This window comes from Prionailurus viverrinus, chromosome B1, assembly GCF_022837055.1.
Source record: "Prionailurus viverrinus isolate Anna chromosome B1, UM_Priviv_1.0, whole genome shotgun sequence".
In the NCBI taxonomy this organism is placed as follows: Eukaryota; Metazoa; Chordata; class Mammalia; order Carnivora; family Felidae; genus Prionailurus; species Prionailurus viverrinus.
This window is the reverse complement of record NC_062564.1, coordinates 142,350,499-142,376,475: the sequence shown is the minus strand read 5'-3', so window position 1 is coordinate 142,376,475 and position 25,977 is coordinate 142,350,499. Positions and strand designations below refer to the sequence as shown.

General features: G+C 41.1%; 1 protein-coding gene across 2 annotated transcripts in view; it reads left to right on the top strand.

The window, feature by feature from the left end:
• FRAS1 (Fraser extracellular matrix complex subunit 1) overlaps window positions 1–25,977 on the top strand; it is a 426,783-nt gene that overhangs the window by 217,746 nt on the left and 183,060 nt on the right. For both annotated transcript variants that reach the window (XM_047855347.1, XM_047855346.1), the window contains exons 16-20: window positions 366–506; window positions 2,339–2,479; window positions 4,100–4,276; window positions 18,966–19,106; window positions 21,665–21,808. In XM_047855347.1, the coding sequence (XP_047711303.1) occupies window positions 366–506; window positions 2,339–2,479; window positions 4,100–4,276; window positions 18,966–19,106; window positions 21,665–21,808 (744 nt within the window). The remainder of the gene's footprint in view (window positions 1–365; window positions 507–2,338; window positions 2,480–4,099; window positions 4,277–18,965; window positions 19,107–21,664; window positions 21,809–25,977) is intronic.

The window sequence follows — 25,977 nt, the reverse complement described above, 5'->3', positions numbered from 1 at the left end:
ATTTTAATTTGCATTTTTCTGATTATTAATGAGTTTGAGAGTATCTTCAACTCCAATTGGACTGGGATCCCCACCCCCAAGGCCATTTTGACTTTAAGTCCTATATTAAATTGGATACCCTGGTAGGTGTACCTGCCAGCTATGTTATGGTTAGTTCAATGAATAATTATCTGGTTCTACTTCAACTATGAAAACAGAAAGTACAGAGTACTTTGAAATGTTGGAGTCAAGGAAACAGAACTCAGATGAGCGGCCAGAGAATGTGATTTCCATGTTAATACCAATTATGGACATTGTAAAGAATAGACTTCTCTGCTCCCTTTGCTCACTGTTGACTTTCTCTGGTGGGTTTTCCTCCCCCTTAGCTTGTGACCAATCCTGTAAGAGTTGTGGTCCCAATAGTCCCAGATGTCTTACCTGTGCCAAGAAGACAGTGTTGCATGATGGGAAATGCATTGCTGAATGCCCTGGTGGGTACTATGCTGAGTCCACTGGCAGCTGCAAAGGTAAGACATGGGTAATCATTATCATCATCAAAAAATATTTAACGCATTTGACAATACTTGTTGCTCATTTGGGAATTTGTGTCTATGATGGGAAAATGTCGAATTAAAAGGAATAGCTTTTTCATTATGGAACCTGTGTGTATTTGGTGTGGGAGTGGGTGATGCGGGTGGGTACTGGAGGACTTGAGTGATAAAGTACTTATGCATACCAATCACCTATTAGAGATCATTTGGTCCTTTTCTTTTCTTTTCTTTTTAATTTTTTTTCAACGTTTATTTATTTTTTTGGGGACAGAGAGAGACAGAGCATGAACGGGGGAGGGACAGAGAGAGAGGGAGACACAGAATCGGAAACAGGCTCCAGGCTCTGAGCCATCAGCCCAGAGCCTGACGCGGGGCTCGAACTCACGGACCGCGAGATCGTGACCTGGCTGAAGTCGGACGCTTAACCGACTGCGCCACCCAGGCGCCCCCATTTGGTCCTTTTCAATGCCAACAATATCTTTAAGATATTCATATAGTCTTTGTGTACTTATAAACCCTCACTAACTTAGATTGTAGGTATGACAGAATCCTATCTTAGATGGCATTTACAAATACATGTATTGGCAACTATGACATGCCACAGAAAATAAAATAAAAAACCAAGTTTGATGTCTTGTAAAGCTGACATCTGTATCTATTGAAAAATTGATCTTATATGCTGTATGTATTATTTCTTTCAGATTCGCACAAATTTAACTACGAAACATTTCTATTTTAGACTTTATAAGTTTCTACTTATATATGCTTGACTTGTGTCTTTCCTTGCAGGCAACTCTGGGAACTTATTGCTGCCTGGGACACCTTGATTGCCCCTCTCCTCCCAAACAAACATAAATATTTTCACTTCTACCTATAGTGTGGGTTAGTGGCAGAATATTGAGATCTGTCCCACAACCTTGACTTATCAACCTCCCTCCTGTCTGCCAACCTCTTTACTCACCCAGTGTTTATTCCTTTTCCACAACATCCTGCTCCCATCTCATCCACTTCCACACTCCCCTTTCCCGGCTCCTGCCCATTGTTCTCTGGAGTCTTTTAGTATCTCAATCCTGTCCCTTAGGACAGGCCATGGTAATATCTGTAAATTACAGTTAGAGATGTCCCACTGTTACCACCCAGGACCACAGTAGCAAAGATGCATGCCTGACATTGTCACATGTAATGGTCAGATTGTTTAATATAATTCTTACTTAAAACCTTGTAATGTCAGAAGTGTCTTAAATGACCAGTTAGTCCCACCTCACTGTGCATGTGCCAAGAAACCTAGGCCTGGAGAGACTCTGACTTGGCTAAGGACATAGATGAGTTAGTGGACAAGTCAGCCAAAATTCCAGTGCTTCTAGCACTCAGACGTGTAAACTTTCCACCCTTCCCTATTCTGGTTCAGGGTTTTAGGTTCAGATAGACCTAGGGCTAAATCCCAGCTCTTCTGCTAATTAGCTCTGTGATCTTCGGTAAATTTTTTAACTTCCCAAGACTTCAGTTTTCTTGTCTGCAAACCCTCAAAATTGCTATGAAGTTAAATGCAGCAATGTTTATAAAACATTTAACACAAACACTAAATAAAAGGTAGCTAATAAATAATAGAACATGGATGGATAAAGGGGCATTGTGGGCAGTTCTGGTAATATAACCCTCTCTTCATACATCTCTCCCCTTGATTTGGTGTGACAGCTGAAAGGGATTAAGAGTGACCCAGGAGGGGCTTCCTCCCACATAAGGAGCCCAGGCAAGAAGGAGGCTCTTTAGTCCTGGGTCCCATGGTTCTCTCTTGCTCTCTTCCTCAGTTTGTCATCATTCATGTGCCAGCTGCTCCGGACCCACGGCCTCTCACTGCACAGCCTGCATCCAGCCCCAGGCTCTGCGCCAAGGCCGCTGCCTGTCCAGCTGTGGAGAAGGCTTCTACCCTGACCACGGGGTCTGCAGAGGTACTGTTGGTGTCATTTTCACTCTTAGGAGACTTTCCCATCATAAGGACAAAGATTTAAGTTACTTTTCAGTGCACTTTTCCCTATAATGTATCTTACATGGCTATGCATACGTTATATGCTTTTTTTTTTTTTCATTGCCAAGGGATACTCTGAAAAACTCCCATGGGAATATTTGTGATGACACCCAAAAGTTCATGATTTTTCAGGCCATCCTTGAGAGGACTGTCATTTCCCTTACTGTACGTTAGGATGAAACCAAACTCTTCCTCCTTTTTCCTGTTCTCTTAGAATTGCTAATGTTTTGGGGTGGTTTTTTGTTGTTGTTGTTGTTGTTTTAATTTTTTTGCCTTCAGTTTGTTTTTCCCTGAAGAATTTTTTTTGTTAATGATATAGCCGAGCAAACTGAGTTAGTAGCAATGCCTCTGGCTGAGTGAAATGGAAACTCTTTAATAGCTGTTTGCCAAAAAGGCTTTGGGCTCATTGGGAGGGTGGGATCATTGCCTTTTGAAACTATAACACTGGGAGCAAACACTTTAATTAAGTGAAATTAATGTATGTTTGCTTATATGGTAGGGCAGCTTGGAAAAGAGTTTGAGAATAGTTACCCAAAAAATGTATTTAAAATAGGGTAACTATGGGGCGCCTGGGTGGCGCAGTCGGTTAAGCGTCCGACTTCAGCCAGGTCACGATCTCGCGGTCTGTGAGTTCGAGCCCCGCGTCAGGCTCTGGGCTGATGGCTCAGAGCCTGGAGCCTGTTTCCGATTCTGTGTCTCCCTCTCTCTCTGCCCCTCCCCCGTTCATGCTCTGTCTCTCTCTGTCCCAAAAATAAATAAAAACGTTAAAAAAAAAATAAAAAAAATAAATAAAAAAAATAAAATAGGGTAACTATAATAAATATTCTGCAAAAGAAAATTTAGAAAATCTTTTAAAGAACTCTTCTAGAATTAATTGTATCAAAGTTTAGTATATTAAAGAGCCCTTGTAAAGAGTTGATTATATCAAAATGTGGGCATGAAATAGTTCCAGTACTCTATCTGGCTCTGATTTCAACCTGTAGCCGAAGAAAATAAGAAACTATGATGGATTGTCAAATTCTTGTTACTCCTCCAAAGGGGACTGACTCTTCCTGGTCTAGAAAAGCAGCCTTTCCTCACATAAGTTCTAAGAAAAATCTGTTGCCTGGACACCTGTACGGTGGGTGATGGATGACACGGCAGACAATAACGTAACAACCATTTTTGCAAAAAATACAGTAATGGCCTTTGTGTGGCTGCCTGTTAAAATGTTCAATAAAAACTGAGGCCATGATATTAAAACATCATTCAGTGAATGTGTATCTGGAGAACCAAGCCAATATTGTCCAGTTTGCTGTTTTTTTCATACTCTAGCTTGACAGCCTTTGCAAACCCGAGAGATGTGACCAGTTAACGTTACCCTTACTGTGCCTCTCATGAATATTATCACTCTGTGCTGTGTATAGAACACTAGAAGGTAATTTTCTGATAAGATGTATCAGGTGAACTCTTCTAAGTAGTTTAGATTTAATTAGGGACTCCCCTTGGTTGCAGCATATATGTGACCCTTGGATTGTTTTCTGCATTTTATTCTTAATGGCAGCCTGTCATTCCTCTTGCCTCACTTGTGTGGGTCCAGAGCCCTCTCACTGTGCCCAGTGTAAGAAGCCTGATGAAGGACTGCAAGTTGAGCAGCTGTCTGGGGCGAACATCACCTCTGGCGTGTGCCTGTCCCAATGTAGAGCCCAGTTTTACTTGGAGAACACTGGACTTTGTGAAGGTGAGGAAGCATGATTTGAGGAAATGTTAGGTAGCTTCTGGGCTTTTCTCTGGAGAGATCCTGGGAGGTGGGACCAAAGCCAGAAGCCCTTTGTGAAAACAAAGAACTGTTCCAGGATACTTGTGGATGGAGAATACCGACATGTAAAGGAGACCCCACTCATGTTCTCCTTCCCTTGGTGAATAATAGATGATCTTAAAAAGCTGGTTCCATTTACCCCACTGTCCCTAAAGTTACATTCTAAGAAGTTCCAGACAGGAATTATTTCAGAGACAGTATGAGTAGCTAAGAAAGGCCCAGTGCTCATGGTAGAATTCCATTTATTATTTCTTCTAATTTGCTACTCTGAATATGAATTGGCCCCTTCAGGGCAAAATCTGGACTTCTGTCAAAATTTAGAAGTGACTCCCGCCATTGCCTTAGCATAGCATCTACAGAGAATTGATGCCATCTTGAATAATTTGACTCAATAGCTGCATCATCTATGAGTGGTTGAGCAGATGAAGGGGAGAGATGTGTAATTTTGGGGGGAGGTAGGGGAGGCCCCTCTCTGCTCTTACACAAAGTTGCCTTGCTGTTGGGTATATTTGACTCTCAAGCTACTTGAAAAAATCAATACTTATATTTTTCATTGTGAGCATAATGTATATTCATTAAAGGAAACTTTGAATGTAGAAAGATAACCTGCCCACCATCTACCACCATCTACCACTTGGGTAATTACTTTCACCATTTTGCTGTAATATAGCCAAGTCTTTTCCTGTGCATAAGTTTGAGTTTTTATTTTTACCACATAACTGTTAAGCATGCTGCAGATTCAATTTTGTATCCTACAATATCCAATTTTATATTGGAAGGTACTCTCACATGGAAATGATGGATTTCAAGGTTAAGTTAAAAGATTTTAACACAGTGAGTCCTATGGAATGGTAGGAAGTATGTAGATTTGGAACACAGAGACCCCAGGCCAGACATTTAAGCTCTCTGAGCCTTTGCATTCACAGCATTAGAATAGGGATAACTATCTTTCACAGACTTTTTGCCAAGATCAAAGGAGGTTAGGAGTGTGAAAGTTCTTGGCAAATTGTAAAGCCCCATGCTCAACTGTAATAAATCTCAGTCCAAATACTCAGGTACTCAAGAACATTATAGAGGTAATACCCTGCTCCCTGGGATGCACCAGGCTTCAGGGAAGTTACATAGTGCCCAGAAATTAGGGAAAGGGTCTTTACTCTCTAAATACACTGATTCCTACCCACGTATGCATTGCCTAAACTCTCTGTGGTCGTTTAAACTCTCATGGTTCTGTTTCCACAACCACTTCTGAAATACAGGAATCTTTATCACTAAGAGTCCCGGTGCCTTCCCAAGGCACACACCATACAGCCTTCCCCTCTGATCCTGGGAGAAATAAAGAAGAAATCTTCCCAGGCTACTCAGCACAGTTAGCCTCTTCCTATAATTTTGGACACTATATTAAAAGTGAAAAATAGGGAATTTGAAGAGGGATCAGAAAAGAGAAACAAAAATTAACATTTGTAAAGTTAACTCGTAAATAAATATTGGAGTGACCAAGGTTATTCAGCCAGAATATAATGCTACTGTTGATTTGGTACACACCATGAACCACACGCTAAGTGAAGTGCCTTACTTGTTGTTCACATAGCTTTGGTACCTTATGGGGTAGGGGGACAACTGTATTAGAGGAGAAGAAATGGAGGCTTCCAGAAGTTAAGGCTATAGCTTGTTCAAAGTCATGTAGCCAGCATAGAGGAGAGTCCAGTGGATTCTAAGTCAGCCTGACTCCAGTATCTATGCCCTAAACCTGGGGGCTACTGTGTTATGGTTGCTGAAGAGGCAAAAGCACAGCATAGTAAAATGCTGCAGGATTTAAGGAAGCATCCTTGACAAAGGAGAGTTTTCTGGGAATCCCTTTATACAGACACCTTTTTAAAAGGATTACAGTCTAATCCTTGTAGAGTGGTTTAATTGTGGCCCCATGTGAAAGGTCTAGATTGACCTCTATAGTCCCTTGTACCCCGTGATTTTATGCCAGTTAACATAATATTATCAGGTATCACACATATAGCTATCTACTCACATTTATTACCAAATCCTTGTGCAATCTCTGCTAGGTAGATTGTTGTACTCAATTTATAAGTGATGGGAATGTGGCAGAAAAAGGTTAATTGAGTTGCCCAAGATCCCATTGGGAAACTTGAGTGCAACCACCAATTGTTTCCAACCCTATCTGAGTATTAAGTGTGTTGACTGATGTGTTTCCTGTCACTCATCTCTTATCTTTGGAAACCTTTTTGCCTCCTCCCAGTCTGTTCCATTGTCGATTCTGCCGAAGTGTTGTCTATGAAGTCAGGCTTGAGAGCCCTATGAGATTGCACTGGGCTCTCCTTCTCGCACATACCCAGAAATGCCCTTGCTTCTGTGCAGAACATTTCAAAGGGTTGGAGTTTTTTTGTGGCTGTACCATTGAGAGTTTATTTTGCAGCACTTTTGATTTCAAGTGCCTTTCTATAAAGAAGAGAAAAACAACTATTTTCTGGAACTCTCCCTCTTCCTCTCTCTGAGACTGCAGTACAGAGTGATTAGAATATTACTGCAGCTAATGAAAGCGAGAAGCAGATGCATTATAGGAAGAAGCAATTTACTTAGAGTCTGAAGTGGTGTCAGAAGTTATCATGAAAGTTTCTACTCAGAGCTACATGACAAACCCAGGAATTATCTTGTGGAAGATGAAACAAAACTACTCGAGATATTTGACTAACATCCAAGACTATGATTGAAGGACGAAAAAATACAAAATTAACAAACAGTGACCAAAGAGAACCTTGTTGATGAGTAGCTCAAGGGCAGTCTGTTTTTATTCATTCCTTTTACGGATTTCTATTGAGTGGGCCCTGGGTGGCAGGCATTGTCTGGGCACTGGAGGTACACTCAAGAATGAGTCCGACAAAATCCCTACTGTTGTGGAATTTATATTCTAGTGAGAGAAACAGGTAATAATGAAATGAATAACAACAGTAGCAACAAAACCCATGTCAGGTACTTGAGTAGTGGTCTGTGCTGTGAAGCCCACAGCGGGATAAGAGAGGAGGAGAAAGAGGTGGGCTGACGTGCGCTCCAAAACAGAAATACTTTGGTGAGCTGGGGACGGCCACCTGCATGTGTTTGTCCTGTGATTTTGGCTTATGCTCAAAAATGAACTTGGGTACTTTAGAAGATGGAGCTTTGACGTTAATGCTTTTTTTTTCCATATAGCCTCTGTGTTTGCAAAATGTGGCTACAATTGCTGGTACAAAAGACCGTCTGTTACTAATTGTGAAAGACAATGTGGAGGCATTTTCAGTAGTCAACCCAAACTGTGCATGTTTGTTGAATATTAACATTTAGTATTAACATTTAGTACTTAGTATTAACTCAAAGAAGGATTTCAGTAATGTTATCCAGAGTTCATTTCACCTATTTAACTGATTCTGTCAGCATTGACAGATTCTAGTTCATTAAACAAACAAACAAACAAACAAACAAACAAAACAGGAAATACCCATCAGCTCCCTTGCACAAATAAAATAATAAAAACTCAATTCCTCCAAAACTTTCAAAGATCAAAAAACTATACTTTACTTTTTTTTTTCTTTTCAAATTTTTATTTAAATTCTAGCTACTTAACATACAGTTCAGTGTTGGTTTCAGGAGTAGAATTCAGTGATTCATCACTTACATATAATACCCAGTGCTCATCACAATCTAGTGCCTCCTTAGTTTCCATCACCCATCCTAGCCCATCTCCCACCCACCTCCCTCTGTCAACCCTCAGTTTGTTCTCTATCTTTAAGAGTCTCTTATGGTTTATTTCCCTCTCTCTTCCCCCCACCCCCCCCATATGTTCATCTGTTTTGTTTCTTAAATTCCACATAAAAGTGAAATAATATTATCCCTTAATTTTTTATTCATCTATCCCAATTGGTTTTCCAGGCCTCCGTGAGTTCATGAATCCATATGAAGTCCCCAGGGTAGAGGTGGGTAGAAGGTTGCTACGTTGTACAATTCCAGGAGTGCCATTCTTATGGTAATTCCCAAGACGGATACCTCCTGGGGGCATTTAGTGACTGTGCAGCCCATGGTGGATGGACAGGACAAAGGACCTGGAGCTCTTGTCACTGGGAGGCTTTTCCTCTTTCCTACGAATGTTCCTAGGATCAGGCAGATCTCTAAATTCCGTTTCAGATTTTCCTTCCATTCTTGTTGAGGTGTTTTGTTTTTGTTTTTTCTTTCTTTTAAAGGGTTCAGCTATTTTGAAACCTTAGCTTTTAGTTGCAGTCTGTCTAGATCAGAGCTTTTCATAAGAATCTGTTGGGAATCTTGTGAAAATGTGGATTCAGATTTAGTAGATCTGGGATAAGGCTAATGCTCCTGGTCCAGGGACTATAGTTGAGTAAGCAAGCCTCTAATTTAAGAAGGGCAAGTATATCATTTTATCATTGGTATCCTTCTTTCTAACTAAAGCAGTTTATTTTTTTTTTTTTAATTTTTATTTATTTGTGAGAGAGAGAGAGAGAGAGAGAGAGAGAGAGCGTGGGGGAGGGGCAGAGAGAAGGAGACACAGAATCTGAAGCAGGCTCCAGGCTGTCAGCACAGAACCTGACAAGGGCTCAAGCTCACAAACCTCGAGATCATGACCTGAGCCAAAGTCAGCCGCTTAACCAACTGAGCCACCCATGCGCCCCTTGCCTGGGATATTTTTAAATGCTATTCGCTGTTTATCTTAAGTTGAGATTTAACTAGGTATCTTTTATTTTATCTGTAAATCCTACTTATAACCCTTCAATCTTGAGATAACCTCTTTTAATCTTTTGGCATATTTTCTTACAGTTATTTATACGCATACTTGTGTGTATACACACACACACACACACACACACACACACACACACCACTTCATGGCTTATAAGTTCCTTACAACCAATTATTTTATTAGAAATTTTGTGAGTTTACATTTACCCCCATTTTATAGACAAAGAAAGGAAGACTTAGAAGGAATTAACTAATGAATGATTTAGCAATGGAGGATCCTAGGCTTTAATGCAGGCCATGGTTGCTCAGGAAATATTCCCTTCCGAGCCTGTATCCTTTGTTCTTCATTTCACACTAGAGCCTTACAATTTAATTTCAGGCCAGGCCATCTCAATTAATGATGCAGCTCTATCACCATGTCAACAGCTTGGCAATGGTGACCAGGACCGGAGCCGAACATAGTCAGGGTGATTAGATTAGCCATGTAATTGCCCCAATTCTGTGGCAAATGAATGATGGATTCTTTCAGTTCCCACACAATTCAGCAAGAGGGTCCAAGATGATCTGATTTTGAGAGAATTGCAAGTTTTTAAAAGTGAACTCTGTACTGCAATAATGAATTTTACTTACATGTCTTCTGATGTAGTATGTCGGTGGGCACACTGCTTTAACAAGGAATGGAGAGGTAGTAACCATCCCAGTGGCCCCATTCCTGCATTGGCATCCTTCTCATTCTACTTAGAATAATCATGGAGCTCTAGTCAGGTTAAACATAAGAGAAATTTTATTTTATTTTATTTTATTTTATTTTATTTTATTTTATTAAAAAAATTTTTAAACATTTATTCATTTTTGAGAGACAGAGAAAGACAGAGTGTGAGTGGGGGAGGGACAGTGAGAGAGGGAGACACAGAATCCGAAGAGGCTCCAGGCTCTGAGCTGTCAGCACAGAGCCCGACGTGGTGCTCGAATTCATGGACCGCGAGATCATGACATGAACTGAAGTCAAGACACTTAACTGACTGAGCCACCCAGGTGCCCCAGGGAAGTTTTAGCAACCAAATCTTTCCAGGTCTTCTTTTTCAGTCTTGAAGATAGTATTGTCTCCTTAGGCTGGGTCTTACTGCAGGAAGCACATGTCAGTACAGGTTTGGTATCAATTTAAAAAAATTTTTTTCCTCTAGTTTTATTGAGATGTAATTGACATAGAACATTTTGTTAGTTTAAGATGTAAAGCATCATGATTCAATATATGTATATACTGGGAAAGGATCACCACTTAGCAACTTTCAAATATACAATATTGTTAACTGTAGTCACCATCCTGCACATTATATCTCCAGAACTTATTTATCTTATATCTGGAAGTTTACACCCATTTCCTTCCTGGCAACGACCAGTTTGTTCTCTGTACCTTTATTGTTCAGCCAGCCCTAGCCGTTGAGTGTTTTTCAAACCCTTTGTGGTTGTCTATGCCATTTTCTTTGTTCTTAGTGGCCTCTAGGAGTTGAGGGTGTGCTACGTAAGATTTGTTAGTGTCCCAAAGGGGAGGATCTCAGTTAGCAGCCAAGATGATGGCTGATCAACACTAGAGCCTCAAGTAGCAGCTTTTAAATCATGCAAATATACCTCTTCGAAGGGAACACTGGGGGATGGGTATTTCAGTCTGCTTCCTCTGCATTGAGCCATGGGGTGATAGCCAGCCAGTTAAGAACTGTTTCTTTGTTTGCTATAGTCCCATTGAACCAGTGAACTCTAATCTCACTTACCACCAGAGCCAGGTTGTCAAGGGGGTGCCAAGCATGTGCATAAGTGCCTTCTAGGAAGACACAAATGACCTGGAAGGAGGCAGAGGTAAAGCACAAATATGGTGTCCACCTCCCAGGTCTACTAGGAGTCTCGCAGTCAGTAGGCCTTTATGCATGTGTTAAATTAGAAGCCTGACCCTTAGCCAACAATTTTTAAGGTATGCAAATAGGTCTCTTTCTGGGAAAGACAGGGAGAATGGGCTTTTCTGACTTCCAGTCTCTGTACTGAGCCCTGGGGGGATAACTGCCACCAATTTTTGTGGGCGCATTAAGAAATACTTCTTTACTTGCTATATATAGTCTTATGGGTTTTGTGGATTCAAGCCCGTTTGGCTTTCGGAGCTAGGGTTTTGGGGACCCATCCCATAAGTGGACTCTTAAAAGCTGGGGCATCACATGTTGACTCTAAACCCTTCATTCCTCAGGGAGAAACTGGGAGTTCCTTCCTGATTGTATGGTGCTGTGCAGGGGGGTGGGGTTTATGGCAAGAGTGTCCCAGCCTTTCCTGCCTGTTTCCATACAGGTTTTTTCTTATTTGCCTGAGATTTAGGAGTCCCTCAACTAGTTTCTGAATTTCTTTCAGAGGGAGTTGTTCCAGGTGTCACTGTAGATTTGGTGTGAGTTGGAAGTGAGTTCAGGAGCCTCCCATATCACCATCTTGGACTGGAACACCATTTTTTTTTTCTTTTTAAATAGGAAATTCACCAATTATTTTGGTCAGTTAATTAACATGCTTTAGGTGAATCGGAAGAAAAAGTACATTGTTTGTATTTTGATCTATTTAGTTGTTGCTAAGTTTCACCAAAGCCCTTAAGGCAAAGAGCTTTAATTAAAGAAATAAATGGGCAGGAGTCTGCCTGCTCCGCTTAAGAGCATGTTATTATTTATGAAGTTGGGATTCCCTTGCACTAATTGAATAAAATACATGGCATCTATATTAAGCAACACTCTTTAATGTAGTCCCTAGAGTGCTGACATAAGCTGTATAAATGCATGCCTTCTGGTAATGTTCAATCTTTTTCACTTTCCCCTTCTAGTTTTTATAGCATGGGTGTGCTCAACTTTGGGGATAGAAAGATGAAAAAAATATAGACCATGCCTTAAGGACCACATGATCAAGTAAGGGAGAATGACATCTGAACAAGGAATTAAAAGAACGTGATACACATTCTGTTGTAGGGGCCAAGGGCAGGCTGCCCTAAGATGGGCCACTTTGGCATAAAGACTGTTTTCAGTTAAAAAGCAATCAAAACCCAGCAGATTCAGGAAAATCTCTTTACCTTCCCCACACCTGCCTAAAAAGAATTTAGATAGAGGACCTGCTCCAGGAAGAGAGCTATGACCATAGATAACTACATTATGATATAAATTGGGTATGATAGACAGGGAAGAACCTAGCAAGATCTATTTGATCAAAGTCCTTGTATGTCCCATTGTTTGAGTGGCCCAGCAAACATTGGTTTACCTAACATTTACTGTCTTTAATCTTCCTGAGGATTGTATGTCTTCTCTTTGAGCTCTCAGACCCCTAACCCCTCTCCTTAGTTTAAGATAACATATGCACTTCATTTTGCATGTCTTTGGAATTCCAGTGTCTGTATGGATTCCCGTACATAAATTTGATTTTCTCTTGTTATTCTGTCTCATGTCAGTTTGATTCTTAGGCCAGCTAGAAGGACCTTGAGGGGACAGGAAATTTCTTGCTCCCCAACTGTAATGGCAGTAGGCACAAGTTCACAAGTAGCCCGCCCTTGGCCCCTACAACAGCGTGTACCATGTTCTTTTAATTGCTTGTTCAGATGTCAGTCTCCCTTACTTGATCATTCTTTTCTTAAGGCATGATCTATATCTTTTTCATCTTTCTATCCCCAAAAGAGCATAGAGGAGACTGACTCTGTCTGGGAGAGAGAAAGTATGAGAAAATATTTGCAGAGAGAAAACTACATCATCAGCTTGTTAAAGAATTAATAGTTCACCAGGGAAGAAGGTGGGAAAGGGCATTCCAGGTCAAGGAAACAGCAGGTGCAAAGGCATGACATATTTGGAGAAGTACGATGCATTTGGTATTCCCGCAGTATAAAGCCGAAAGTGGAGACATAGGGATGAGTTACATCATGAAGTGCTCTATGTGCTACGCTAAGGAGTTTAGAATTGACACTCTGGGTACTGGAGAACTTTTAAAATATCTTAAATAGGGGAATAATCTGGTCAGTTTGCATTTTATAAAAATCAATCCCTTACTTGTGCAACAAGTAAATGCGGAGAAACAATGGGACTGGTTGGGAAGCTGCTGCACTAATCCACATCATGAATGATATTGAAGGTCTGCACCAAAGGGTCATGGGGATGGTTAAGCTGAGATAGATTTGACATATTTATGATGTTTGACAGAGTCTTGGATGGGTTGTGGTGATGGAAAAGTAAAAGTCTAAGGTTTTCAGCATGGGTGTCTTGGTGTATGGTGGGACTGCCAAGTGAGGCAGGGAATAAAAAAGAAAGACAATGTGGTGGGTTGGTTGTAGAATTGGGGGTGGATAATAGCTGCAATTTTGAGCAGAAGGAATGTGATGCCATAATTTGCATTAAGTCTATATGGGCTGAGCTTGGAAGTGGATGATGAGTAGTATTTTGGAAATAAGGAATATGAGACACCAGTGAAGCACCAAGTTAGAGATATCCCTTACGCAGATTTATGTAATTGGAGTTCAGAGTAAAGGCCAGAGATGTGCACATAAATTTGGGACTCACCAGCATGGAGGTCATCATTAAAGCCATGAATAAGTTTTCTTAGAGTGAGAAGAAGGGCAGAGGTTGCCGTTTTGGGAAGCTCCAGTATCCTGACGTAAACAGAGAAAGGCTGAGGGCAAATGATCAGAGAGATGGGAGAATTAGAAGAATGTGTTGCCAGTGTTTCCATCTACCTATCCACCCACTGGCTCACCTACCTACCCACCCATTCAATCAGCAGGAATTCATTGATTGGGAACTTACGACACGCCAGGGACAGGGACTATGATCAGTACTACAGTACTACTATGAGCTGAGATGGAAAAAATATGATGTTTACTCTTAAGTGGTTCTTAATTTAGTGGGAGAGTGGGGAGGAATGGAGGGATAAGTTAAATCAGCTCATTTTAAAAAAGGGAAGAAGATGGGGCGCCTGGGTGGCGCAGTCGGTTAAGCGTCCGACTTCAGCCAGGTCACGATCTCACGGTCCGTGAGTTCGAGCCCCGCGTCGGGCTCTGGGCTGATGGCTCGGAGCCTGGAGCCTGTTTCTGATTCTGTGTCTCCCTCTCTCTCTGCCCCTCCCCCGTTCATGCTCTGTCTCTCTCTGTCCCAAAAATAAATAAACGTTGAAAAAAATTTAAAAAAAAAAATTAAAAAAAAATAAAATAAAAAAGGGAAGAAGAAAGAAAGAGAAGAAAGAAGAGGATGGTGAGGGAAAGGAGGAGATTGATTTTATTTGACTTAATTCATTTCAGTTTTCATCCCTTGTCACAGGACTCCTACTGTATTTCCTAGAGGGTTTTTGATATTTACATCATAATTCAAGAGAAGTCTACCTCAAAAATTGTTTTTGACATGAAAAGCCAGGAAATTTTATATGATATAAAATTAGGGATGCTGAACCACTTTTTATATCACTGAAAAGAAAAAAAGTAGTATGTTTGTTGTTTGAAATTTAAATAGGGGATAGGGTAGAATAGAATAAGAGAGTAGAATATAAAAGAACCAAAATTGATATGTTTTAATTGTTTTAGGTAATATTTTTCTGGAGTCCGGTTCAGTGGACTTTACAATCATCTAAGGACAGTTTTAATGCCAACACTTTTAGTGCTTAAGCTGCTCAGTTATGCTTTTTCAGAAATATACTTAGCCATCAACTGGAAAGTCACTCTCTAAAAATGTAGTAGTACGTGGGGAAATTATTCATAGAACTTCTTTCAAATCTTTTCCATATATGCCCTATAATGGAGTTAGTCTTCCTTGAAGGATCTTAGACTTCAAACCAGAACTCCTGCTATGAAAGCAGATTCCATAGAATGATAGAGCCTCATTAAAGTCACTGAAAGAGTATAGACATTTCCCAAACTGGTGCAGAATTGAAATTTTGTGAGATTGTTTTAAAGGTACAAATGCCTGTACTTACAGAAACAGAGCATTGTAAAGGAAAAAAAAAATCCTTTGACAGGGTGGCCACCCAGTATGTCCTTTTCCCTCTGTGTCCCTTGGCAACTAACAGGCTCATTATCCATTTGGTTATTAAACATTTCCAATGACCCCAGCTCTAAGGTTTGATGTGGTGATATTTAAATTTCTAAAATCTAGTGGGTGACAAAGGGACTTTCTTGTGGAATTCTTGGCCCATCAATCTTTCAACTTATTTGTCCTCTTTGCTTTCCTGTTTTATGAATTCAAAAATAACCTTTACTTATATTGAGCCAGGTTATCACATTGACTTTGTGACTAAATGGAATGAAATAAAATATGTTGTGTGCTCACAGGCATTAATTCATATTCCCTAGTTTTCAGTTCCACAATGATATGCTTTGATTTCCTATTTATTAGGGAGGTATAAGAAGAAGAGCTAGGGATCTTAGCAATCTTGTAAAGTCTAATATAAACATATTGGTATTGTCGTAGGTATATTTAAATATGTGGAAGTATGTTGCTTCCCCAAATCATCCTGGAAAGCTTTATGTTGACAGTATAATTTAGCTGATTTTTGAAATATTGCCACCTGACTTTTGATTACATGCCGCTTCGTTCATTTGTGTTAAACGTGTCTTGCATAATGGGCTAATGTGTACCCTTCCTTTTAATATTTGCTTACCTATTCTTTTTTTGTTTTTTGAAAAGGAAATATTTTCTCAGTGATTTTGAAAATATTGGGGGAAAAATTCTTACTGTGATTTGTGCTAATAGAGTTGTTTACAAGGCAATATAAGAAAGGAAATTATTTTAAAAATTGGAGCTCTAGCTCTGTTTTTCATATTGTAATAAATACTGTTGAATAAGTATAAAGTTCTGCAGTATACCCAGAGATGAGAGTCAAATATTTATTAACCAGTAAGTCAAGGTACTGACGAATCCAAATAGATATTGGTCTTAGTTCAGGAGCAGGGTCCTGGAAGCCTCCTGGTGGAGGTGTTAAACCTTTTAGGTGTTGGTTTATAGATAGGGCAGGATATTAGCATGGGCTCAAGGCTGCAGGGAGTACTAGAAGACTTAGAACAGCAGTGTATGTCAGCCATGTATCGGCAGTTTAATATTTAACAACCAGTACTGCTGGACCAGGACATCCTAGCTTATATTAGCCTTGCATACATTACAAAACGTATGTTGCATTTTTATAGCAGGTTGATAGAAATGGAGACTTCATTGGTGTAAAATCACATTTGGTTCTTCCAAGCTGCTGGTCTCTGTCTGGGTATTTGATAGAAGGAGCAGAGAGGCCAAAGAGGAGACTCAGAGTGGTGTCCCTGCAATTGTGGATCTTGTCCACCGGATGGACAGCGGCAGGTGGCCTGAAATCATCCACATGGCTAAGAATCAGGTCTTTGTCTTACTCACCATTATATCCCCAGCACCTAGACCTATTTGAGACTCAATAACAAATGAATGATTAGAGGTGAATGACTAGCTGTTTAATAATAGAGGTTTTATTATTATTCAGGTGTGATGAGGCCAACAGATCAGGAGATAATTGTCATTGAAAAGAATGTGTTACTCACAGTTTCTAAGAGGAGGGAGCCCACAGGGGCCACACCCAGAAGCACCAGGGTTGGTCAAGAGGCAGAAGAGTGAGGGGAAAATGTAAGCAAGAACCTTTATTGTGGTTTCTGTGGGAAAGTACAAGTGAGACAGAGTAAGCAGTTTAGGATTGGCTAATTTGAATAACTTCAGTGGGCTTTGGGGTGTAGGGAATGTCTCCAACAGGCAAGAGGATAGTGGCTGTGAGTGATAGGGGAGGTGATGGTATGTGGATTTGGGACTGGCTAGTTAACATATGAAAGGCATTCTACCATGATAGTCATTTACTATCTCTAGGAATTGACTAGCCCTGGGAAGGTAGTCTCTCTAGGATTTGCAGGACCCCAGATGTCAAAGTATCAGAAAGTAAAAAAGCATGATTAATACACTGGCCACCCTTGGGACTTCATGCAAATATCGCCTTTATAATTTTTTTTTTTTCTTTTCACGGAACATGTCCACTGTTGTTTTGGTTTTTGGTGTTTTTAAAATTTCTATTTAAATTCTAGTTAGTTAGCATATACTGTAATATTGTTGTCAGGAGTAGAATTTAGTGATTCATCACTTCCATACAACACCCAGTGCTCAACACAAGTGCCCTCCTTAATACCCATCACCCATTTAGCCCATCCCCCAACCCACCTCCCTCTATCAACCCTCAGTTTGTTCTCTGTCGTTAAGAGTCTCAAATGGTTTGTTTCCCTCTTTCTTTTCCCCCCTTCCCATATGTTCATCTGTTTTGTTTCTTAAATTCCACATATGAGTGAAATCATATACTCTAGCTCCATCCACATCATTGCAAATGACAAGACTTCATTCCTTTTGATAGCTGAGTAATATTCCATTGTGTATGTGTGTGCGTACATACCACATCTTCTTTATCCGTTCATCAGTTGATGGATATTTGGGCTCTTTCCATAGTTTGGCTATTGTTGATAATGCTGTTATAAACATTGGGGTGCATGTACTCCTTCGAATCAGTATTTTTATCTTTTGAGTCAATACCTAGTAGTACAGTTTCTGGATTGTGAGGTAGTTCTGTTTTTAACTTTTTGAGAAATCTCTATAGTATTTTCCAGAGTGGCTGCACCAGTTTGTATTCCCACCAACAGTGTAAGAGGGTTCCCCTTTCTCCACATTCTCGCCAACATTTGTTGTTTCCTGTGTTGTTAATTTTAGGCTAACAGGTGTGAGGTGGTATCTCATTGTGGTTTAGATTTGTATTTCCCTGAGGATGAGTGATGTTGAGCATCTTTTCATGTGTCTGTCAGCCAGAACATATGGATGTCTTCTCTGGAAAAGTGTCTATTCATGTCTTCTGCCCATTTCCTCACTGGATTATTTGTTTTTTTGGGTGTTGAGTTTGATAAGTTCCTTATAGAACCCTTTTGTTCTTAAAGGTCTGATGTAGGCAAGCAGAGATGTCTTCTTTCTTCTTTGCTTCTACATTTCTTTTTATACCTATGTATAAAATAAAAAGTAGGTATACCTATGTATACCTACTTGCAACATAGCACTCAATGATAATAATTACAGCTAAGATGTATTAAGTCCTTACTATATACTTAGCACTATCCTAAGAACTTTACATGCATCAAACCCAATTAGTGTCCACAACACCCCCTGCAGTATGTGCAGTTTATATTCTCATTTTATACATGAGGAAGTAGGAGCCTTGAGAAGTTACATAAATTAGTCAAGGTCACATAGAATTGTGATGTGATGCTCTTACTCTCTCTACTATACTTTGCCTCCCATTAATTGCATTCTAGTTCCTTGCTTGTGTGTCTGTTGATGCAGCTAGTTTGAGCAGCTCAAAATGTTGGACAGTTCTCACCTGTGTATGTTCAGTCTCCATCAAAGTAGGCACCATATAAATTTTTGAGTAAGTAAATGAGTAAGTAAAGCTTCCATCACTGTTTGCTATAATTTGAGCAGCCTGATAAGCAGCCCATTGTTTAATGATGGAGGAGGAACTGTCCTGAGGGAAGGAAACCTGTTTTATGGCTTTCTGGTCTTTCTTTGACATTCTCTGAGAATGGAACTTGGGAAGAAAAGAAATGTATGCCTCTGCAAATGGTTATTTCTGTTCCGTGGCATTTGTGCCTTACTTAATCTGGGTCCCACAGATGCTTGCTTTGCAGGATATGGCCTTTAGAAAGAAGTATGTGAGATGTGTACTCTGTCCTTGGGAAAAACTAAGTGAATGTGCAGAACTTATTCCAACCCAGGAACGTTAACAGGAGAAACAGAGCTCCCGAATTTGTCATACGGCAGCTTTCTTGATTGTCTCCTCTGCTTTATCTCTCTTCCAGCTTGTCACCAATCCTGTTTCAGGTGTGCAGGGAAAAACCCACTTAACTGCACAGCCTGCTGGCCTTCTCAAGTGCTGTTGGATGGGCAGTGTCTCTCCCAGTGCCCAGATGGATATTTTAACCAGGAAGGCGGTTGCACAGGTGAGTATGTAACATGCTGGGGCATGTTCCCTATGCCATGGTTATGTCTCTGTATTGCAGCCAGACTCTGTCATTGAAACTTTTGTCATACCAGGACACTAGGTTTGAGCTGTACATCCTTATCTTGAACTTGTTAGGAGTAAAGGTATAGAGTGAGGGGAACAAATGAAGTTCTATTCTTCCAATAAGGGAAATACAGATGAAGTAAAAAATTGGAGTCAGCTTTGCCCTGTGCACACAGGGAGGGGTAGATTTGATGGTGTTGATCATGAAGCTACTACATCCAGGTTCTAATGTGGCTCTGTAGGACCAGGCATTTGGGTCTAACTCTAGAGTTCTCAGCTCCACTTCCCCTGGCTACAGCCTAAGAGAGTAGAGATGAAAGCAAGATATTTGTTTTCTTCTTTGGTGTGTCGGGCCAATAAGTTTTTAACAACACCTTTATATTTCAGTGACAGAGATTCTAGAAATTACTGGTTGAGATTAGTTCAGGGTTTTATTGGAATTGACAAAATACTAAAATTTAAGCACCTTATTGTAGCACTGTGTTTTCTTGTATCTATGGAAGAAAAGACAAAACACATCCTATCATGATTACCATTTTGTTTCTAAAATTAGACTGTTGAGACCTGCTTATATGCTTGTTATAAAATTGTATCACATGTATTTCTAGAGTCAGAAAGCATATAATAAGTGCACAAAATATTTTTAAATGTTTATTTATTTATTTTGAGAGACAGAGAGTGAGAACATGTGCTCATGAGCAGGGGAGGGGCAGAGAGAGAGGGAAACAAAGAGAATCCCAAGCAGGCTCTACACTGTCAGCACAGAGCCTTACACAGGGCTCAATCTCACAACTGTGAGATTATGACCTGAGCTGAAATCAAGAATCAGACACTTAACTGACTGAGCCACCCAGGCGCCCCAGTGCACAAAATATTTTTAAAATAAGTTAATGCTTGCCAGGTTCATCTAGCCTCAAACTCTAAATAGGAAATCCAATGTAAATGCAAATCTAGACTGAGGATCAGTATTATATTTCTTCTGGAATTTTCTTTTTTCAAATACCTTTCTAATCTCTCTAGGCGCTAGATGGGTTTGCTCTACTTTACACACTCTATCAGGCTCAGTGGGAATGTTCCTGGTTTCTCGTCATTGGGGTTGTCCTTGAAAACTGTTGTCTGTCTTCTTGTGCCCTCACCCTGGTCCCACTGGCTGTCCTGTGTGTGAAATTGTTGGGGGGTCAAGTCTGAGTAGCTCTAACTCTCCTCCGTCTATGCCTCTGCCCGCTTGCAGCCAGCAGATGGACGGTGCCCCGAGTTGGCAGGGCACCCGGGTGGCGGGAAATCTGGTGGGGAGGAAGAACTGGGAGGTAGAAATCATTCTGAGAATGCGAGTATCTTTAGGACAAGCATTTTCCAAGTTAAGAGCCTCAGGAATGTAGGAGGGATGACGAGTGATGATAGCTCATGCTAGCCTTCTAATCAGCAGCTCACTTTCTTACTTGCTTGCCTTATTTATTTATCTGTTTGTTTTATATATAACTCCTTATCTTCCCTTGGCCTCTCACCATGAGAAGTGAGAGGTGGTTGGCTATACACGAAATCTGTGCCTGTGCTTTCCATCAGCTCTGTGCCAGAAGGGAAATCTTTGTCATCGGTTCCCGCAAGCACTGCCCAGCTCTGGTCCCTCGCCTCTGCTCCTCTTGGAATCAGACACGCTTAGACCTCCTCGTCCTTGGCAGAGAAATCCTTAAATCCCCTGCTGCCTGCCTTGGCAGCATCAATGCAACTGCAGCTGCAGCCTTCTTTGACTCCTCCTCGCCCTTATCTTTACCGCCTACACCTCCTGCGACTTACTTGTTTCCAGGGCAGTCCCCCTGAGTAATTTGAGCTTTCCCTGGGAGAAAACACAGCTTTGACATGGTTTTGTCTAAGGAATTGAACTTCAAACCTGGCTCACGATAACCTCCAGGAAGAGGGCTTTCTGTTTTTTTGTATTTTAATTAAGCGTTGCTGCTAACAGGAGGCATCCAAATTGTGGCCTGAAGGGAGAGCGTGGCTGGCATCTGACTCTAGTTGGAAATATTGCTGTCCCTTGCTATGTATGGCTCCCCTTTGCCTGCCAGGAATTTCTGAGGAGCAAAATGTCACCCTCCTTTCCCTGTCTAGCTCTTTGAATCACGCAAGGTATTTTAACGAGAGGGAGGGCGTCTTGCCACTCGCTCACCTGTCTGCTTTGTGACCTTGATCGGAATGAGCTTCCTTACTTCTATAGATTGGGGCTATTCCTGCTGGGGCTTCTGGAATGTGCAGCCAATTACTCCAGTTTTGATGGTTCTAGATTCCACCTTCTGTCCTTGGACAGCATTTTCATTGGCAGCAGAAACGTCATCTTTTGGTCGGGTCTGACGGTATGCCAGGCTTGCTTAGGAATCTTCGAAAGATGATTAGTGTCTGAAGTCTGCTCTTGCTGATATTTGTGGAAGTGCATTAATGTTTCATGTGTTTACATGGTGAGTGGCTCATTCCAATCCTGGCTCTCATTTCTCTCCCCAGAATGCCACCCCACCTGCAGGCAGTGCCACGGCCCATTGGACTCTGACTGTATCTCCTGTCACCCTCATGTCACTCTTGCTGGTGGGAGCTGCAGGACCAGCTGTAAAGAAGAACAATTCCTCAACCTGGTGGGGTACTGCACTGGTGAGTGAGAGCTCCTTCAGAGTTCTGGAAATCACAAGCCAAAGACTGGGGTTCTCCATACCAGGCTGAAGAAGCCTGTCTTGTATCTGGGGGAGCCTGGGTGGCTCAGTAGGTTAAGCAGCCCACATTGATCTCAGCTCAGGTCTTGATCTCAGGGTCGTGAGTCCAAGCCCTGCGTTGGGCTCCATCCCGGGCGTGGAGGCTACTTAAAAAAAAAAAAGGGTCTCTTCATATTTGTCCTTTGTCATCAGATGAAGAGCTATTTTTTGGGAGGCATTTGTCTCATGTCTGGGAACTTACTTCACTGCTTCCTATCAGACATTTAGTAAATATTTGTAGATTTAAATGGAATCTTCTAATAACACTCTTGAAACTGCTGAAAAAACTTGGAACCTTATATTCATGAAGATTGAAGTGATGATGATAGCACCTTATGTGGTGCACTTCAGCTTAAGATAGCAACACATTTCTTCAGTCACTCTGAAGATTCTCCCTCTTGTCTACATTATCTTCTGCCTCTTGCTGTGGAGAACTTTTGCCATCAACCCTAGGCACAAAAATTTAGGGAGATTAACCTAAAAGTAAATCAGTTGTCTCAGGAGATAGGATTTTTTTTTTCCTCCTCATTTTAGAACTCAGGTTTCAAAAAAGGTCTATATTAGGAAAGTAGCCTGGAATTTGGGTAATGATGAAGAAGCCATACTGTGTTTAGGGTTCATGCATCCATTCATACGACAGATATCTTTGAGTGTCTACTCATGGCCAGATGCTCAGAATACAGAAAAGAAAAGAAAAAAAAAAAGGAAAGGTGAACGAGACAATGCCCTCAAAGAGAGAATGTATAGACTAGTGGGTTATTACATATTTCTTGACCCATTTCTCCAAATTGTAGGAGAAACTTAAAGAGATTTGCCTGCAACAGCTTTTGTCACATCTCTGACTGGCTTGATTGGGAGGCATTCTGAGATGCTGCTGGGAAAGGTGAAAAGGCTAAGATCTGGTTGGATATATGCTGCTGAGGTTGATCTGTCTGTAGGACTTGTCTTTGGGCAGTGATATGAGGTGTGGTCAATTATCTAGATCATAGTATGGAGCAAACACATTCAGTCTGGGACAGCATTAATGCCTCAGTTGTCCATTTTGGGTGGGGGGGCACAGCAAATTAATGACAACCCTCCAAGTGTGGCTGGTAGTGCCATGGTCCTGGGTGATCCATTCCTTTTTGCAGATGACCTTAGTTGATAGCTAGACATTGGGGTCCAGAATTTATATACTAGGAAGACTAAACTGTCAACAGCAGGGCTACAGCCAAAAGATGCTGGTATTCAGGGAAAAACATAATTGTAAAGACTGCAAACATTTTAGGGGCAATGAAAAGTGGAAGCTCGGAGAGTGCAGGCTTGAGACTCATGAGATACCCCACAGCTGCAGAGTGTGAGCCTCTTACCAGTACTGCCAGCTATAGGCACGGCTGACTTGGGAAGTGGGCAGGTAGAAAACATTAGTGCCTACCCTTGAAGAAGAATCTAGGGATGGCAGGGGCTGACTGTTATTATAGTTTGTGAGCTTGAGTTCAGCAACCGCTTCTTACTTTAGGATACAAAGGAGCAGTTACTATGAGAACTAAGAGGTTCTCCTGGTTTCAGTACATTAGTAAGTATTTACATAGAACCCACAAGGTGCTGAGTTGCCATTTGAGGGGACACAGATATCTTGCACGCTACTTAAGGAGATGAACCAAAAACACAACTGGCAGTTAACAATCGTACAAAGAATCGTATGGATAATAGCACCAACAGGCAATATGGGTTATAGGAGTTCAGAGGCATAAAAGATGCGAAAAGCATTGTAGACAAGGGAGAACCTAAATTCTTCCTGAGTCATAGCTAGGATTTGGTTAGACAGAGGGAAGGTAGGCAGGATTTCTGGGTATGGTTCCATAGGAGACGGGCCAGAAGGTAGAACATGTGGGCCGTTTGTGGCCAATGAGTGGTCCCACCTGGCTGAAGAGCAAGGTTTGTATTAAGGCACATTAGATGAAATGATTGGAAAATTTAAGTTGGAACCAGAGTCTAGAGAATGCAGAGTTCTAGGCCAGAAAGTTTGAACTGAATCTTGTGGGTAATAGAGTCGTGAGAGTTTGGGAGAAGACTGTGCCTTGGCTAAGGTTGTGCTCTGGGCAGGACACCTATAAGCTGTGGAAGGTGAACTAGAGCAAGGAGAGATTATAGTCAGAGAGAGGAGTTAGAAGGGTGGACCTTCATGATGACTTTTCTATTTCCAACCTATTCTGTATGTGGACCCTAAAAATTTTATGCTGGGACATATTTTATAAGTAAATGTTTATGTAAGGAAATTGGAAAAATTTAATTTTTAATGAGTTCTGTTCTCTCCAATGTCCAGAGCCTTCTTTGATAATAAATTAGATGATTAGGAGTCACATTAATTTTTTAAGGCTAATAGGGGACCATTAGAATAAAGAATCATGGGACTAGGTTAAATGACTCTGGAAATCCTCAGCCCTAGAAGAATAGTCCCCACTAAAATATGTTGCATGGGACAAACCTTGTCTGTCCTAGGAATTGGGTATAGTAAGTGAAAGTTTTTCAGTAAGTTAACCATTGTATGGTGCTTAGAAATCCTTTGTTGAATAGATACTGGTGTGTCAGTGCTTGTTACAGAATAATTTGACCAGTAATTTCAATTGTTGATCTTTTCAAGGAGTGCACTGACCCCAAAGTTTGCTTTTTCAAGAAATATATATCCTTTCCATAAGTCTTCACACTTCTCTCTGTAGCAAATTCCTTCATTTACAGCTTCATCAAACATTTTTTAGACATACACTCCATGCCAGGCACCGTGCTGGGCCCTGGGGATGCCCACATGAATAAGATATGGTGCTTGTATTCAGGAAGAGTACAGCAGAGTGAACGAAGGACATATGTTTGAATATGATGTTGCTATGGAGAGGAGGCAAATCTGTGGGGCAGGACCCTAACCCACACTGGGTGTGGGGGAGGGTGGGTAGTAAAGGTTTTCCAGAGCACACCATAACTGAGATGATTTTGAAAGATGAGTGAGAATTAGAGGGGTTTGGAGATTTGGAGGGGAGAACATTCCAGAAAATGGGCCAAAGACTATGATCTGTTCGGGCACCAACAAAGAATTAAGCAGAATGTCAGCCCTGAGTGTGGGAGTCATGGTACCTGAAGCAGAAGGAAACAGGGCCAGTCAGAAAGGCCTTGTATGTTATATTTAAGGAGAATATACTTTGTCATCAAGGCTGTGGGGGTGTCTTGGAGGTTTCTAGGGAGGGGAAGGTCGTGGTTGCATTTCTGTGAAGAGAAAGATCCACCAAAGATTGTGTAGAAGACCAGACTGGGGCAAAAGGATCTTAAGAGGTAGTTGTAAGAAGTCAGATCAGAGAGGAAGCCCTTTAATGAGAAAATTGCTGAGGGTATGAAGAGAAGGGGGTTTGGCTTCACTAAGAATTAATCATATATTAGGTCGACCTGTGTGAGATTGCTGGTTTTTGTGCACAAATGATCAAATAGTGGCAAGTTTATATGGTTCAACCTAATAGAAGCAATCGAGAAGTCAGCAATGTCTCAGCCCTGGAGACTAAGGGAGAGGGAATTTGGGGGATGATTTTCAAGGTTTCTGGGCAAATAAATTTGAGGACTGGGAGTACCATTTACTAAGGGCAGGAAATGGAAGGCAAGGGGTTTGAACTCGACAAATTGAATTTGGGTTGATCATTGGACATCTAGGAGTAGCTGTCCATGAGGAGGTGGAAGGTTTAAATGAACACCCGTTTCTTTCTGTAGCCACTAGGAGCTCATCTGCTATTTTTATTTTACCCTGAACCTAAATTCCTAGAACATTTTTTTTAACTCAAGTGTGGCTTTAGTCAGGTCATAGTTTACCTCTGGAACATTTCAAGGACTTTTATCTAAACTCAGGAAGGTGTTAGGGAGAGCCCTGTGATGATAGACAAAGCAGAAGATAATCCTCCCCATGCAGTGCCATCAGTGAAATGCATGTTACCATCCTTAGGAAAGTCTAGCCCCTGGAGAAGAACCCTCTCTGTTCCCTCTATCATGTGTGAGCTTGGCAGGGTGGTAGGATTTACTCACAGGATTTATTCTCTATCTGAGCTGTACCTAAGA